Raw genomic sequence first — 19,368 nt, 5'->3', positions numbered from 1 at the left:
TAGTTAGTATGCTCTAGCTCATACTTTCATCGTAATAAAAATATTTTAACTATTTCTTCTAGTACACGAAAATGCTATTATAAGACTATATATCAAGTGACGATCTGTATAAATTTTAGTAACATGTTAGTATTTCGTTGGAATTCTAATTTGCCGTATACCACACATAAATTTCGTATACAAGTACCATCTGAAATAATTATTTATTTATAGCCATACATTACAGTAAATACGATTATAAATCTAGTTTAGATATGTGGAATAATATAGTAATAGCCTTACTGATAGGCAGACTTTCTTTACATCAATTTGCATAACAGTGCAGTATATCAAGTATGCAATATGAAATTGTCCATTAATATCGATACAGATTCAAATATTATAGTAATTATTGATACTCGTCACATTAATAGTTATTGATACTATGATTTAAATTAGCTACTTTCTTATCATATTCTGCCATACCTGAAGTAGCATGGATATTAAAATACCTACCACAATAATTAATATAAACGATTTTGTGTTATCATTGTTGTTATTAGTATGTTGATTTCGATCATTAAACTTTTGGTGATCTGATAACCGCTGTTGTTCATCTTTGAGAAGTTTAATTGCTTCTGACATCATTTTAGAATTATCAGAAATAGAATTAAGAGTCCCTTGTATTCGTTCATTCTGTATTCGATCTGGATCATGTATTTTTGGATTGCGGCCAAGAGTCATTAATTCGCTACTCCATTCTAATTGTCTTTGCTGCTGCAACTGTTGCAAATCTTCAAAGACTTGTTTTAAACTTTCAGTTAACGCTTGGACACCTCCTTGTAGCCTTTCGATATGCTCTCGATGTATTTGCTGTTCAGCAACCAATTCTAAAGATTTATCTTGTACATCGTCTCTTAATTTACCATATTCCGAACAAGTAGACTCCAACTTTTTTGCAATCACTGCCTGTTTTCGATTGAAATTATCTACTTGGCTGAGCAAATCATTGTGAGCCATTTCAAAATTACTTGTACTTTGTTCGATATAATTTTTAGTATTTTGTGATAGATCTTGCATGTATTTGCTCATGCTATCCTGCGTTTGACTAACTATATCAATATCTTCATCGCGTCTCTTATTTTCGATTGTTAAATCATCAATAAGATTACTTAATGAATCCAATGAAGCTGAATAATAACAAATACCAGTTGAAATTTTATCGTCGATGCTGTTTTCCAAGTTATTGACTTGTACGGTCAAAGTAGATAACTTTTTTGCAATACCTTCAATTTCGCTGCTGATTTTATTATCATCTCCATTTAATTTCTATGTGTATAAATCATAACATATTATTTCTAGAATTATCTGTTTTCCAGCTAGATCATAATGTATTATAATTACTTCACTTTTACTCACAGACTAGCTATAAGGTATCTACTTATTTCGAACTATTTTAAAACATTTATATTGATCAAATAATGTAAGAATGTTTCTTATTCTTTCTCTATTCCTCTATTTTATTGTCTACTTAATTTTAATATTGCTAACAAATCAACGCATAGATAGATTAAGTATATATAAAAAATGGAGAGATTAAAATCCTATCTGACCTTCTCTATAGTTAGTCTTAAAATTTCCTGTATGGTTACCGAATTGACCTTAGCTGCTACATCAATTGATGTTTCATTGGCCTGTAAATATGTTGTAATCGTAAGAGAGAATAAATTAGCATTGTATTCAGCTTTACTTACCACGTAGCACATTATCAAATGTAGCAATAATAACTTTGTATAATAATTACGAATTTACAAACTTGGATAATATATAATGTCAAACAACAAGAAATTGATAATTTAAAGTAATCATGAATATTGTCTTTATACTAGACATGTTAACATTTGAAAAAAGTCAGTGTTAAAAATAAGATCAATTACGTAACAGTCTTCGTTTATCAGAACCTTGGTAGTATTACATGTCAACAGTAGCGGCTTCGAGAACTCACACGTAATTGGTATTTTAATACAGCAATGACGGTCAACAATACTTAATGAGCTAATGTACTTGATAGATTAACATAAACTTAGGCAGCCGTGCCTGAAGTATAGTAATTGATAAGGATTGCCACTCTTATTGATATGACATAGCTATATTTTACGTTTAAAACGCTAAGGTAGAAATGTATCTAGCTGGATGCTGTTATTTAAAGCATTACTTATTGATAAATCATAATAATAACCATCGAACTAACTAAAGAGTATCTACTACGTAGTAAAATTGTAGTCTCAATTCTCGTTAAAAAAGATATTATCCTGAAGCCGTGACAAGATTTTCAAATGAAAGTTATGCTTTTCATATCGGAAATGTTTGATGGTTTACCTTATTTATTGCATAAATATCCACGTTAAATTGTAATAAAACTTCGACACATCTTGGTTTTTTACATCGAACAGCATAATGTAATGCTGTGCCAAAATTCTAGAGATTATGGTAGAAACGAGAAATCAAGGCTGTCTTGAGATAAATAGCTTAGTTTAGAAAATGATCTGACTTAATTTCCTCTGCAGATGTATATATTAAACTATTTGATTTTTATAGATTTATATTCAGCGTTTTACTTACATCATAACACTGATTAATATCTTTACAGTGTTTAAGAAGAACTTTAAGGCAGTCTCCTCTATCATGGGCGATTGCATATAAAATTGGTACTTTATTTTCCTACAGAATAGAAACAGTAGTATTCATTAGCTAGTTGGTAGCTGATGTCAGAATAATAATGAAAGTGACGATAGCAATCTATGTTTTATAAGAATACTAACATTATTAGCGATATCTGTTCGTGCTCCGTACTTAAGAAGGACCTTTAGTGGTTCCACCATTCCTATTTCTATTGCATGATGAATGGCACAACGTCCTCTCTAAAAAATGTGTCAAAGCCAACAAAATACTCTAATTCAATATTATAAATTATTATATTTGCTCGGTTGCTTATAATGAATAAAATAGCTTCTCAACGTACATCGTCCCTTTGGTTTATATCTACTTTGTTCTTAATTAACCATTCAACAGCAATAGATTCTTTACGACGTGCTGCATAATGCAAAGGTGAACACTTGATCTATAGATTTCAATTCAGATAATAGGCAATATATCAGTTAAGTACAAATCGTAAGGTACAATAATCTAATTGATTAATCGAATAAATTGATTTCGAAACCACTGTAATTGATATTACTTACGTCTACAAGGGAATTTAAATCACCATTAGCTTCATATAACATCTTTAACATTTCCACGGATCCAATTAAAGCTGCACGATGGACAGGAGTGCAAAGCCACGTCTACAAAAGATACGATAAATCAATCACAATATCACCAACATCTTAAAGAGTCTATTATGAATAGGATAACAACTACTTATGACCTATCTTGTATAAATTAATACCCAAGCCGATCACTACCAGTATTATTTTAATTATTTGATTAGACAATTTCATTATCTCTTTTACTAACATTGCAATAATTCGGATTTGCCCCATACTTTAAAAGTAGACGAAGCGTATTTGCATCACCATCATGTATGGATTGAAAGGTAGAACTCTCCTTAAATCGTATTCTATCCTCATTCTTGTGATATCGTTAACATTAATTTAATAAGAATAGCATTAGTTTAGAGTAGTCTGCTTCCTATTTTTACCCGCAAAAGCTATGCTATCAATCCAGACATTTATTTATAGCAATCATGCTGATTGAAAATATTTTTATCAGTTATGTATCTAAATGTAAAAAATAAAAGTAAATTGGATAGTTCAACGTTTAGGCAATTCAATTCTTGATTCCTTTAAATTACCGTCAGAGGAGCATCAATGTTTTTCTTTAACTGAGCCAATAATTGCTCATTTTTAGTTTTGGCTGCATGATAGACTACATCGCCAGCATTCTGCTGTCCTAGCTTACGATTATTGGTGTTTAAGGTGGCAGATAATGTTCTTGCGCCTAAGAATATAAGTACGGTGATAAATGCTCTTCACTACCAACATACTTCGAAAAATATTAAAATCTTATCTATAATGCCATGCTAGTCTAACTCACGGTTATTCATGGTCAGAGTTCCTGATGAAGTCCTTGTTCCTTGTAGCATAATATGATAGATGCGTATTAATAGGTAAGAGACGATTTATATTTAGAAACTTCTGTTTAAGTAGGCGATATCTATAAAATAGCATTTTCTAGTAAAGTTGCCATCAGCATTACTCTTTGACTGTATGAATGATAGGCAGAAGGCTATTTAATGATATCCATTTAATCTGACGCTATCAGTGACATTAATTATTGACTAAATCAATGAGAAATTAAAAAGATATAGCGATAAATCAATTAAGACTTTAGAATCCTTCGAACTGAAATAGCTATGAAAGACTGTATTTAGTATAAAAGTTTTACAAACAAATATTATTTTATAACTTACTTTCACTCATTCTGCTTCAATCTGACCGAAAAAAATTTTTGCAATCCACCGCGTTATTTAACCCACGAACTTTAATATGCTAAGGTCGTTTCAACTAGTATCCTATGTTCTAATTTTGCTACATTAATCTATCGAAAGCATATTCAAAGTTTCTGATATGCTCTGGCTTGGCGAATTATATCCGATTCATTGAATTAATTGATTCGGAAGACGAGTGAATACTTGGCCATTGACTACAATAACTTTTGCGTGAGAAACGACACGTATTTACAACATATGGTAAAGAGTATTAAGAATCGTCTGAGGGCGTAGTTCTTACGCTCCCTACCATTCGATACGCGTATAATGACTCAGATGCAATATAAGTCTGGTGAGAAAACAAACATAAATAAACATTGTCATCATGATTATGCGCGATAATGCTGAATTCGAACACTTATTCGAAATAGTGGTAACTATCGAAGCATATACAACTCTATAAGTAACGATTGCTATTTAAACTCACACCTGTATCTTGCTTAAGCAATCAGAGTAATGCCATCTATTTAAATCAAGATTCTAATCTGAATGAATTCGCTGAAAATGTATGGTAGAAAACTGTATATTTCTGCCTAGAATATACCTCGTGCACACCTCTATATAAGTGTAAATACGAATTTAAACTCGTACGCCATGATTGCGTATAAGATCTGTTTCTAACTTGGAATTTATACGATGAGCTATAGCAAAAATTAAAAATCATGCTATTAGTTTTAAAAATTGACAACATATACGTATACGGACTTAAGGCGAGAGAGGGATAGATTTAATATTCAAATGCAAGAATTTGCTTCCCAAATAATAATGGTATTGTAATTAAAAATTTTTCTCACTTAAAATGAGAATAGTAAGCTTAGGAAGTTACGCCTAGAAAGGATAAACTTATGAAGAAAAGGAATAGTTCGGTTCATCTTCATATTTGCAGCAGGTTATTCTTCATTACTATACTGAGGATTTAAGTAGGTTAGGTGCAATTATCGATATCGGAAATATATAGTATCATTTGTCTATTCCATGCAGAATACTAGGTTAGTCCTTGTGTCTTAGGCTAGTATGTAGCCTTAATCTGCGTGTTTTTTACCGTAAACCATTAATTCGAGGTTACTGAATAAAATGAATACGAAGAGCAGACATACATAATCCAAATACAGTAGAGCTTTGCTCCCATTTAAAAAAATCCAGCTTAGAAAATCCAATGCTTTTTGCGGAATGACCGTCTAGTGCCGTAGCATTCTAGATAATAGACTTATTTCTGACATAATATTCGTATATCAAACTACATTGGTCTACAATTACACATTCCCATAATACCGCGATGAGAAATTAATAATAATGAGCGTTGTATACATGATTCGGTATGAATTACGAAATCTTATCTTGATATTACAAAAACTGTACGAAAGTGCAAATGATTTTTTATACCAGGTGTTAATCGAGCACTAAGGCAATTCATCTCAATGAATAGCATTATAAGTTACCCTTAAGAAAAAATATTAATCTAATGTTTCGTGAAGCTTTATCAGACCTATACCTTACTTCCGTTATTCAAGTAAACTTAATATACCTAATTAGAATGTCTTACAGTATGAGTATAGGATTTTTACCGGTACTGTCTGCTGTAACCGATAAATTAATCCGTTGTATAAAGATAAATTAGAATATGCATGTAACAATTAAACTGGATACTCACAGAAATAAATGTAATTGCTAGTAGACTATCATTAATATAACTTTCTAGAAACGGACTTTAGCAAATTAGATTAGAGCTAGAATTAGATTTATATACCATTTGCGAGTATATTTATCAAATGTAGTGGCTACATTATAGATATATTTCGATGGCTATTTCGCTGATGAAAGCCTAAAAATATGACGAATACAAAGTGCTCTGTTCTGTGTTAGTGCCATGATCAACATTGATTAACTATACTATAATTATATCTACTTCTACCATCAAAATGTAAAACTAATCTTCCAATTATACAGAATACGATATGTACTAAGACTATTGAAAATTTAGCAGCAGAATCGGTAAAGACATTTCAATGTATAGCGACAGTCAACAAGTACAAGTCCTTGAATAAGGACATTAATGTTTCTTATTGAAGCCGCAAATAGGGCAACTACAATTGTACTAAAATTGCATTCTTTCTATCCCTATAGAATAAATTACTTGTCGTTCTCCTTTGCATGTCTAGCAAATACAGTAGTGTTAATCAGGAAATATTTTAGGCTACAACTACTATATAAGCTATATTAAATATCTTTATTTCCCTTCAGTCCGATTTTTTAAACGTTCAGATTCTAACGACCCCTTCCTTGCACGTAAATAATCACCGAATTGACTAAGAAATATCGAAGTCTATAGACGTAGTAGTCCATGATTGAGTTGTATCCATAGAGATACATTGTCTTTTTACTAATGCTATGCCCTCTCCAAATGTATGGAATACTATACGACTATAATACAATGTCCAAGTCTAGAGCAAATACGGTGCTGCAGTTAGAACAAGAGCATATTATATTCAGAAACAATGCCAGTGTAATGGATTTAATATGAAATCTAGTGTAATTTTAAGGAGACGACTGCTGTAGGCCAATTAGTAATTAAACTTTGCTAAGTGAAGCTTCAGCGAGTTTATTTAATTTACTCCGAAAGGAATATTACAATATTTCTATCGAATCTTTTTTTCATTACTGTCATTTTGTGATATTATTGATCAAGGAATAACGTAAGTAAAATATTATTTTGACATTAGCTATTATCAAGCTAGATTTGAATCATAAATTTTATGTAAATTATTTGGATGCTTATTACGACCACGGACTTTAGTTACTTTTTATACGTAAAGGTTATTAAAGTGACTAGTAACATTCTTGCCATAGTTATTTCTCTGTTACGGTTGGTAAATAGGAACACTTTTTCGGAACTTTGCAATAACATAAAATGCACCTTCAATAATTACGAATCCTTAATTAAATGGGATAATATTTTCTTTTAGTATCTACTGTAAATAATGTAATAATAGCCCCGTAGCATTTATATCCTATGCGAAGATCAATATTGTTAGCGTTCTATCTGGCAAAATTAATAGATAGTATCAGCATTTGCCTGTGTTTTCCTTTGATAATCCACTCTTTATCATTGTAAAGTGTATAAAGGTTATCACAATTTAGCAGTAATTATTTTAATACTAAAAAAGCAATTGAAAGAATAAGATATGACGTGCAATAAGTTATAGGTTTTATTCTGCTATTACTACAGATAAAGGGATTGTTAAGCTGTGTGCCTACAATTAATTTTATTGATAAGACCTATGCAAGTTAATGATGATCATCAAGCGAAACATTAAGTTACCTAACCTCTGATATCTAACTTAATTCAAAGATTTTTGACTTGCAAGTATTTCAACTTGCTAGTATCATGAACGATCTTTAAACTGGTTCAATTATCAAAATTTTGTCTCTATAGCGTACAGTACTATTTCTAGCTACGACGGACTTTTGCTTTCGTATAGTTTAGTAACCTTATAGCTTTAGCCTGAATAGTTCATGACTTATCATTATTTTCGACCAATATGTTGTCTTACCTTCGAGGTGTATCTAGTTAATAATGTCAACAAATTATCGTGTTTGATATTAAAGTCATCAAAATAGCTCAAATACAAGACCTATTACAGTATAATCCACAAAATGAAATGATTTTGTAATCCTTCTTTCTCTATTAAACAGTTTCCGGACTATCAAGATGAGTGGTCATGTGGGAGATTTAAGCTTAGAACAGCAAAAAGCCTTAAATCAAGTAAGATTATTAGGTCATGAAAATGCTTAGAATTCTATTTATCTTAAAATACATACGTTCTAGGTTGAATTTCATTCATATAAGATGTAATTAACATTGGTAACACAACAGAGTTTTAGTAGTAAATTCCTACATGTAATAACGTCGTTGTCGATATGATCTGTAAACTAATTTGAGATGTACTGAGTAGCAATTTACTACCGTAATAAGCTATTTCGAGACGTTAATTACCGGAGACGAAGCTTAATTAGAGTGCCTTACCTATCCAATTGCTGTTTCATCGATGTCATATTTCCTTTTATTTGAGGCTTTGTTGATTTCTTTAGTACCACATTACTAATTTAACATCACTTTCTCTACAAACGTAATTTGAGTAGCTTCGCAACAATGTAGCCAATATCCTACCACAGGAAGAACTTAGTGATGATTATTTCTTGCTAAGATGGCTTAGAGGTGAGTATTAATGCAATCTAAAGGCTATAAAAATGAAATTGATGCAATAATAGTAATAGTACTATTGAAAACTATTATAGCATATATTTTGTAAATGAGGCAGTAAATTTAATAAAGTGTGAAAACGATCATCGACGGTACTTTAACGTTTATTAAAATTATTAGCACAGATTTTACGGATCGATGTACTTAGTATTTCTTCTTTTATTTTTACTATCAGCTCGGGATTTTGACTTACAAAAATCAGAGCAAATGCTCAGACGGGTAAATTTTGCAGTTATAAATAAGTTAAGGTCGTTGATAGTAGTAACTCAAGGACAAAATCACCATAAACGATTTGATTTTACAGAATTGTCGATTTCGTAAGGAATGGAAAATTGAAAAGCTTGTAAAAGAGGACAATATTCCGGAGGTGATTCGTATTTTGTTGCATCATACTGATATCATTTCTTTCCTTATCCTAACATTATACCTATCTATGATAGCTAACTTGATATAAATAATGATGAAAATCTATAATTATTTGAATACCATAAAATAAAAATAATGCATTTTACTTTTCTATGATCCTATTTGAAAAATAGCTTTGGCGAAAATACTATCCTGGGGGATATATAGGAAATGATAAAGAAGGGGCACCAGTATTCTTTGTGAACTTTGGCAGATTCGATCCTAAAGGTCAGAGATATACTCATACTAATTAGTTTTTAGCTGTAGCAGGCGTAATTGAAAGGATTATTACCTTGTAGAATAGATGATCTAGATATGCTATTCTACAAGGATAGGCTAGTTTGTCTTTATTCAACTGAAAAAGGGCTGATTACTCACTAATTACGTTAAATTCCCTATTTAGGTATGCATAATTGTTTTCGTCCGGAAGAATTGATCAAATATTCCCTGTCCCACACAGAAGAAGGCATGCAACGGTGTCGAGAGCAAAGTAAATTGGTAATAATCTAATCAAGTAGGCATTAAATCTCTTCCTATTAATATGCCTACAAGAAGTTGAAGTTAATTTTGCATTCTATTAGCTGAAATTGCTTACAGTGATATTTTCTAATTAGATTAATAGATGAATAGTGAAAATACAATTATTGAAGATTTTCTCTGTATTGTTACGTTACTGATAACTCAAGACAAATGTATTTATGTACGTATAATTTGATTTATTTTTAGCTTGGCAGGAGAATAGAAGGTGTAACAGTTATTCAAGACTTGAATGAGTTATCTTTAAGTAACTTTCATAGACCAAGTTAGTCATAGCTATAAGAGCATGTGAAACCAGTACCAATCCTATCTGTACTAGGTTATTTTTGACAATTAATGTTCTTTTTTACCTTTTACTATAAGCTATACCTCATTTTATTAAGGTTAGTTTTAATTACCTTGTGCTATTTCTCAGTCGATGCATCCGTGTTACAAATAGAAGCTGTCACTGTATCAACATCTTAATAAGTAAAGAAAACTGTCTACTAGGTGATGCAATTATTCGAAGATAATTATCCAGAATTCTTGAAACGTGCCTTGATCGTTAATGGTAAGTGACTGCGTCTATGAAGTAAATTAACAATGTGGTATGGGAAAATTCTTTATTTTTTTAATACGATATCTATGATATTATACAGATAAGTAACTCTATTAAACCGATTAACACATTTGATTGTTATCCACCTTTTAGCACCTCGAATATTCTATTTCATGTTTGCCGTAATTAAGCCATTCCTTAGTCAGAAAACAAAAGATAAAATGCGGATTTTAGGATGTACTGTTAATTTTGGGCATAACTTCTGCTTTTACAGACAAGTGTGACTATGTAATCAATGGTAGATTATCTAATCAGTTTAAATTTTCTCTGATTTTATTCAGCAAATTATCAGCAAGTTTTATTAGAATATGTCGATAGAGATACAATACCCAAGGCCCTTGGGGGTAATCTTGTGGATGAAAATGGCGATCCACATTGCTCAGCTATTGTTTGTACCTGCAATACTTGACTCTTAATTGATTATAAATAATATTATATTAAATCAAGGAAAGTGATGTCAACATATTTTGGTTATTAATGGCAAGGTTGGACACGGAGGAAAAATTCCTGAATCGTACTATCATTCTGAGTTAGTCAAAAGTAATGAGCGTCCATTAGGTGACTATTCATCAGTGGTTATTGCTAGAGCAGATTGCTTACAATTAAAATACGAAATCGAAACTCCTGGCACACTAATAAAGTAAGTTTGATATAGTACATTAGCTAAATATTTATGTAACTAGATATAGACGTCTTAAGGAGGCGTTGAAGACTGTACTATAGACTTTAAAATAAAAGATTATACTAACTCATCGTTTTTTAAATTTTATAAATAACAGTTTTTATTCAGTGACTAATTAATTATACTAAGATTAGCGGTCTCATAATAATATTATAATTCCTTATTTAACCCTGGTAATCAATCAGATGGGAATTCAAAACAGATCATCATAATATTGCTTTTGGTGTTATAAAATTAATCGAAAATGAAGACGGAACCGTTGAATACTATGAAGTGGTGAGTTAATATGATAAGTATGTTAGGAATTACCGATCAAAAAGCCTTAAATTTCAACTTACAATATCAATAACCTACATGTAGCTAAATAATTGCATTTAAAAATTATAACTTTAAAGATTCCCGTTACCCGGCGCAACTGTCAACTTGTAGCAGAAGAAGGCGATTATGTTTGTGAAGATCCTGGTACATGTATGTAACTATTTTACAATCCAATTAATTTCGGAAATTTTATAAATTAAGTGAATCTTTACTGCGTAAGTTAAGACGAATTCGTCGCTATGATCATTATAATTCAATTAATAGCATGATTCTTCGTTTTCTTGAATAGTTGGTATATTGAAATATATGCCAAATAAAATCACATTTTCAAAGGAATACTCTAACTAATATTACATATAAAACGCCTTTTACTAGATATCTTGAAATTCGATAACAGTTTTAGCTGGATCAACAGCAAAAACTTGCAATATATCGTCGAGGTCTTATCACCTGATGAAAATATGATGAATAGAATAGGAACGAATGTAAGATTTCCTTGATAAAGAAAGAGCTAAATTAATAAATTTGACCATAACCACTTATATTTAACTTAAATCCTTATAATCACCATAATTGCAGGTGTAGATTCTATCCTTCTTATTACACGATAGCTGAACAAACAAGGTTTCGCTACTTCTTACTCAAGCATAATAAATCCTTGGCAATAATTACGGTACGAACTGTAATAAAAGTTTCAATGGATATGATTGTACATACTTACACCGCATCAGTATCATTTCTGTGTTTTGATTGAGAGATTGTTAGAGTTACTTTTTATAAATCAATATGTTTCATTAAAGCGATATTTTAGCGGTAGCTATATCGATAATCTACTAAAAAGGAATAGGTGTAAAATTGCATCGATTATCGTAGCCATAATTACGTGATAAGATCATAATATGCTTAACAGTATTTCACTATTCTCGATTATAAATTTTGTGAAATATCGTATTAGGAATAAAGAGATAAATGACGTATAATACCATGATTTAGTTCGTGGGATCTGACCGTGAGTGTGCCTTGTGTTACTTAACTCATTGATTTGGTCTAACCACTCTAATTAGGATAACGATTTCTAATAAGGTTTAATCTATGCATTTGTATTGGTTTGTGGATATGTTATAGTATCAGTATACTAATTTCTTCCACTATATTGGTTTTCATTGGTCTTATTTGTGCGTTCTATTTCAAGTTCATCTATTCCATAATCTCTTCTTTTAACTCTATGACTATGCATTAAAAAATAATAAAAGATAGTTCAGACTACTGCACTGTATGGTGTACAGTATTCGCGTTTCCTAAATTTATTTTACCCTTATCTAATACCGAGTGACTTTATAGGAGCTTTCAAGCTAAGAATCTAATTTATATACTGCATTATCAATATGACGGTATAAATAACTGATGATCATCTACTATACTCGTATAGTAAGTGGATATACAGTATAGAATAGAGTATTAAGTAAATGATGATCTCAAGATCTTCCGTATTAATCCTTTCCCATCAGGAGTAAAGTCAAAAATTTCTATTGACAGTTGGTATTGATATAACATTGAATTCAGCTTTGGGATGGATGTAAGAGATAGAATGTGCTCATTAAACATGACTTATATCACTCTATAATCCAATAACGAGTAATTCATTATAGGGGTTTAAAATCAAGAATCTACTTTATATACTGTATTTTCAATATGATGGTATAAGTAACCGTTGATTATCTGATATATAGTAACAAGATGCAGCTATAGAATGCTGCTTTTACTGCAGTATACTTTACAGTATACAAAAGTAGATTACGATTTGAAGATCATCCTTACTAGTCCTTCTCCATCAGGATGAAGGTAAAAAATTTTACTGGTATCTAGCAATGATGCAACAATGGATGCATCATGCAGCTCTGTACCGGATAAGGGCTTCTAAATCATGAATCTGATTTATACACTGCAATATGGCTATACAAACAATATAACTGATGGCCATCTACTATACTCGTGTGGTTTGTAGATGCAAAGTATAGGATACTGCTTTTACAGTAGCAAATGTAACAGTATGCAAAATTAAATGGCGATTTGAAGATTTAGGCTACTAATCCTTCCCCGACTGGATCAAGATCAAAAGTTTCACTGGTATTTGGTAATAATATAACATTGAATGCAGCTCTTGAAACGGACGGAAGCGATAGAAAATGTTCATTAAACATGACGTTATTGTTGATCAGATCTATCTCGTGACCCTGCAAGGATATCATAATAGTACTTTTAATTGATCAACCCAACTCGTGACCAAAGTATGAGCTTTCAAAGTTTCTAAATTTTTGTGACGTGTCATGTTTAACGAGGAGTTGGCATGTAATAAGTAGCTTTAAACTCTTTAGAAGAGTAGAATTTGGGCAGTGTTTCGTGAAACAATACAGTTTTAAGTCCCGTATGGCAGGTATACAACACTAAAAGCAGATATAAATAAGGATGGGTAACAATCTGTTGATTCCTTACTGCAAGCACATTTAATCTGGCATCTCGAAACTGTCTGTCATCAATCTGAAAGCAGCTGTAAACTATTACCTCCGTCGTTACCTTAAGAACTGGCATTGTCCTATTAACATAAACGCCTTTGACCTATCCTTCGGTTTTGGTTTAAAGTACTACGAGAAATTAAGTTTTGTACTGCTGCAATTGAGTCGCGGCAGATTTAGCCTGAAACTGATCATTTTCCGTTAAGTAAATCCATCTAAAGGTAAAATGAGCAATTGTTGATTTCACGAACAATTTTGACTTGCTTATTTTTTATCCGTCTTAAGAGGCAGATGAAAGCTTACGACCTACTTGCATTATACTTACTATACATCTACGAAAAATGTAGTCGTAGTGTCAGTCAATCATAATCAATTGCAGGAATGTTACTAAATTGATACGAATTGGGACTTTATTGAGGATGCCAGATTAGTTCTACTAATTTTCGTTAGCAAATTGGTTTAAGCAATAGAAATAAGGCTGTGGTTACTTACCATAGAATAATATTATCAGTTGCAACAAATTGCAATCGAATTAGTTCAAATTTAAATTAGGAACACAGTAGGCAGGATTTAAGTGATTGAAAGTACCATAGCAGTCACATTTAAGTAAGGTATCTTACTGTATATTCAATTAATATCACACTTGCTAAATATTGGAGCCCGATTAACTGTAATATTAATAATTGTATTATAATTAATTCAGTAATTCGCTTTAAATTAAATCTAAGAGTCCTATTACTAATTGAGTTGTTATTCGCAATCTAGAGTAGAAAATGAGTGGCTGCGTCGGAAACCTAAGTGCACAACAAGAAGAAACATTAAATACAGTAAATATTATGATTATTTAGTGTCAATCATAAATTTTACCAAAGTTTTATCAAGAAAACTACCGATACTATGAATCTTGTAGCTATCTAGATATGCCTAGATATGGCTTTCAAATGTGTCTGATTAATTTAAGTAGTCTTTAGCAAATGTTTCAGCCTAAAATTTTAATATCTTGACATCTTTAATCAATATTACGACTGCAATATTTCTAGAAAATATTCCGATTACTCATATATTTCTGCTATATAGCTTTCATTTTCATTTTTTATTACTGTTTATATATATATATATATATATGTTACAGCAAATAGCTTTCTCTAAAACTGTTTATTTCACTATTTCAAATAGTTTCGTTCTAAATTTACCGACATCTTGCCATCAGAAGAACTCAATGATGATTATTTCCTGCTAAGATGGCTAAGAGGTAAGAATGAATGATATATTGCAAGATTTACATGTACAACTTCAACTGCTGAAGTTTCGCCTTTTACACTTTAGTAGAAAATATTACTATTACTATACAGAATTTGACATGTAATTTTTGGATATAAAGGAGTCGTTTCTGATTTGTTTGGTATTTACGATACCTCTAGTACAGCATATAATCGGCCAATCATATTCTCTGATGACTACCTTATGCCCCTGAGACATATACAGCTATATTCTAACGATATTGTATGTATTTCCAATCGAATGCTAGCGCGAAACTTCGATTTGCAAAAATCGGAACAAATGTTAAAGCAGGTACCGTGTATCTGTATACTATTTGTAGTCATAACGAATTTAATTATGATAACGTACATGCCCACACGTACATATAATCTCTTGCAGCATTGCCGATTTCGTAAGGAATGGAAAATTGATAAACTGGTCGCGGAAGACGACTTGCCTGAGGTAACAATACTGTTGTACTTTATTGTTGTATTCATATAGTCTAAAATTAGCTGTATAACATTATCAATTATTGCAATCAATGAGGGAGCTAAAGGTGAACTAGATGAGATCATTTTCATACTTTTAGAAGCAATAACATTTCAAATAATAAATTATAGTTTTGGCGCAATTACTATCCTGGAAATTACATAGGATACGATAAAGATGGAGCGCCTTTATTCTATGTTAATGTAGGCAAGTTTGATGTGAAAGGTTAGACATGTCTATGAAATGTACGACGAGATAATTTAATTATATCTAGAAAAAAATTTACCTTTACAACTGTGACAAACAGCAATTTTCTTGTGTATCATTATCGATTTTAGGTCTATATTTATCCTTGAAGTCCGAGGAATTAACAAAATACACCTTAGCAGTGCCGGAAAAAGGCATGCAATTATGTGCCGAACAGAGCAAGAAGGTACGAGCTGATAGTAATTTATTAAACAAATTCATTGTAGTTCAAATGACTACTATTAGTCAGCTATATTTTCCTGTAAGAGAAGGTACGAACATTGTGTGCATTACTTTATTCTCATCTTAGCTCGGAAAAAGAGTAGAAGGTGTAACAATTATTGAAAATATGGCCGATATGCAGTTGACCGGATTTTATAGACCAGGCAAAACTTTTAAACATAGTCTATTTGCTCTGTAATTTATCGAAACTTGGTCTAGAGTTGTTTCATAGTTAATTGTAAAGATTAACGTGCTAATCTTTTAATTTATCCATTGTAGCGATAGCCTACTTTACCAAGGTAGATAATTTACTATTAAATACCACAGCTGAGCTACCACTTAGCAAAAGAAGAACTTGTGATCAAATTTATAGTTATTTGTTGAACACATTTTGATAATAAATCGTATTGATATTCTTCGTAGGTGTTAGGAATCCTAGAAGACAATTATCCAGAATTCATGAAACATGTTTTTGTCGTTAATGGTATAATGATATACTGTTACATGATGGCATATTTATAGAAAGTGCTCAAATAATACAATCTTTTTTAGAAATGTGTACGAGTGTATTATTTCAACCTATTTAATACGGTATACATTCGTTTCAAGTTATTCGATATACACTAATTTTTATTTCTGCTCATTTACATATAGCTCCACGAATTTTTTACATCATGTTCTCCATCATAAAGCCCTTTCTTAGCCAGAAAACGAAAGAAAAAATGCGAATTTTAGGATGTAATTATGATCATTTTTATTCATTTGAACAGCTTCAATTTATAATAGGTGTAATCTTTACTGCCTTCAAATGACATATTGAAATGGATTACCATTACGATGGTTCTATCTAGCTAATTATGCTCAAGTACTCATGGAATATGTTGATAAAGACGTTATACCGAAAGCTGTAGGCGGTAATCTTGTCGATGAAAACGGCGATCCAAATTGCATTGCGATGGTTAGTGTTTTTTATGATCATTACGCTAGTTTTGCTAATTTCTTATTTGATGCCTTAACAGAGATCTTAAATACATATTCTGTCATTTTTGGCATCACAATTACTTAATGAAATAGATTGGACATGGCGGTGAAGTTCCAATATCTTATTATCGCTCTGAGCTGCTTAAAGAATCTGCTCACCCTTTAGAAGACTTTACATCAGTAGTCATTGCTCGAGGAGACTCATTAAAATTAAATTACGATATTGAAGATTCCGGTACTCTTTTAAAGTAAGCTTAAACTCTATGATATTTCTTCAAGCGTTAATAGCTCACCTTCATATACTGGCATGGAATGCTGATGTTTTTTCACTTCTGTTCTATTCCATCCATAGATGGGAATTTAAAACGGAGTATCGTAATATCGGATTTGGTGTTATAAAAGTGATTAAGAGCGATGATGGAAGTGAAGAAAATTACGAAGTGGTAAGAATAAAGGATGTACATGTATTCTGATATATCTAAAACGGTTTAGATATCATTCTATGTCAGTTTCAAGCAAAGATTACTATTAATTCATTTAATTGTACTACTTTAAAATTTGTACCAAGATTCCTGTTATGCGAAGAAACTGTCAAATTGTACTGGAAGAAGGTAGTTACCTATGCGAAGATCCTGGAACGTGTAAGTAACTTTTATTTTAAATATACGCGTCCTGAATCCAGTTACCAAACTTTATTAGCACATATCCTCATAAGTAGATTAAATCACTATAGTTATATACGTAGTATTTTGAAAACATTTGTGTAGCCGTAATAGATACTATATATGAAAGATGATGCAATTAAAATCAAGTATTTATTTATATTTTAGATATTTTGCATTTCGATAATAGCTTCAGTTGGATTAGGAGCAAAAATTTGCACTACATTATCGAAGTTGTACCAGCAGATAAAACTATGCCTGAGAAACTAGATACGGACTCTCCATTAGATAAGGCAACTGTCAATGGAAATAGTGACCAAAATTAATTAATCATGGATTCATTTTTTGGCATTACAAGAATAAAAAGTCAGGAGCAATTTAGTATGTTGTAACTATTAGGGAATACAAGATAAATTTTCATTTTGTGCGCCTCATATAAAAATACGAAATTACTATGCAATAGCAATCAGTATTCTCCTTAGGTAGGATGCTAGACGATAGGCTGCATTAATTGATGTCAATACTTTGTAGCATACGGTACCAAATTTAAAGAGGAATATTAATAGATCAGTTATAGCAGGATTATATGTAATCAAATAAATTTATGTTCATTTATATGATAAGTAACTCGCTACTTTTCAGATTTCATGTAATTAATTTCGTAAACTCAAGCGCAGTGTTTTATTTTTACTCGAAGGCATAATTAAAGCTATATTTCCTTATTTCCATTGACTATGAGAAGGATGTTCCACGCGTTATTTGTAATCACTTATACCCTCTATTTTCTATTAGTATAGCCTGTAATATCAGTATTGGTTTATTTTTTTATGTATAATTACGTTAAAAAACTCATGAAGATACAAATATCTGTGTCGCTGCTTCTGACTATGAACTATGAAAATAATTTACCAGATTAGCAATTATTCACTGTATAGTGCGGGCATGAGTTTCTTCATTGCTATCCAATAGCTGGATACGCCCCTTAGCAAGGATAAGATATTTCAATTATCATTGGTTAACATTAACGAGTCCGCGATATTTTTCTGCTTCATTTAACTAGTCTCTGTTATAAAAAATTGCAACTAGTCTGTAACCTATTTAAATACAGAGATCGATTAAGGCTATAACGTACCGATCGCGTTAAATACAGTATAGTCGATAAATAAATACTTGTTATTTTAAATACATAAATTTCTCTTATTCATTGGTTGAAATCATTGCATGTTCAGTATTGCAAAGTGCATTGATTTCTAGCTCGAATAACATAGGTATTCAAAGTGTGTCAATGAGAGACGAAATAAGCAGAAAATGAGGTCCCCGTCTATTCATAGGAACATGCACAGAATAGCATCAAGAACTTTTTCAATATTTTGTTGGTAGTAGTAAAATTTTATTCCAAAGCACTTCACTGCAATAAAAGAATGATAGAGATGCAACTTTGCTACGCTTGATTTTTGTTAATACAGAGACAGCTAATTAAATTAAATTAATGTTACGGCCAATGTTAATATAATATATAATATAATATATAATTAATATAATTAATGGATAGTAGTCTGAATACGCACTCCATACTGTACTGTACAGTACGGTGCAGTACCGTACCGTACAGTGTACAGTGTACAGTATGATTGCGACGTACTGTACTGTACCTCGTGACCACTGA

General features: G+C 31.3%; 2 protein-coding genes across 2 annotated transcripts; both read left to right on the top strand.

The window, feature by feature from the left end:
* Nucleotides 1-8,237: 8,237 nt before the first annotated feature.
* Nucleotides 8,238-11,829, top strand: TRIADDRAFT_60319 (uncharacterized protein; the record flags this gene model as incomplete). Its single annotated transcript, XM_002116299.1, has 14 exons — nt 8,238-8,291; nt 8,669-8,744; nt 8,965-9,008; nt 9,094-9,156; nt 9,329-9,422; nt 9,598-9,692; nt 9,921-9,996; nt 10,095-10,114; nt 10,221-10,281; nt 10,611-10,717; nt 10,815-10,969; nt 11,197-11,287; nt 11,407-11,479; nt 11,705-11,829. 14 exons carry the CDS (start codon nt 8,238-8,240, stop codon nt 11,827-11,829), a joined length of 1,134 nt encoding a protein of 377 aa, XP_002116335.1.
* Nucleotides 11,830-14,615: 2,786 nt separating this feature from the next.
* TRIADDRAFT_60318 (uncharacterized protein) lies at nt 14,616-18,028 on the top strand (the record flags this gene model as incomplete). Its single annotated transcript, XM_002116298.1, has 12 exons — nt 14,616-14,669; nt 15,019-15,094; nt 15,371-15,414; nt 15,502-15,564; nt 15,723-15,816; nt 15,930-16,024; nt 16,483-16,543; nt 16,911-17,017; nt 17,134-17,288; nt 17,393-17,483; nt 17,609-17,681; nt 17,871-18,028. 12 exons carry the CDS (start codon nt 14,616-14,618, stop codon nt 18,026-18,028), a joined length of 1,071 nt encoding a protein of 356 aa, XP_002116334.1.
* Nucleotides 18,029-19,368: the final 1,340 nt, after the last annotated feature.

Source organism: Trichoplax adhaerens, genomic scaffold (assembly GCF_000150275.1).
Source record: "Trichoplax adhaerens TRIADscaffold_14 genomic scaffold, whole genome shotgun sequence".
Lineage (NCBI taxonomy): Eukaryota > Metazoa > Placozoa > Uniplacotomia > Trichoplacea > Trichoplacidae > Trichoplax > Trichoplax adhaerens.
Note: the sequence above shows the minus strand (reverse complement) of the source record. Positions and strands in the feature narration are given on the sequence as shown.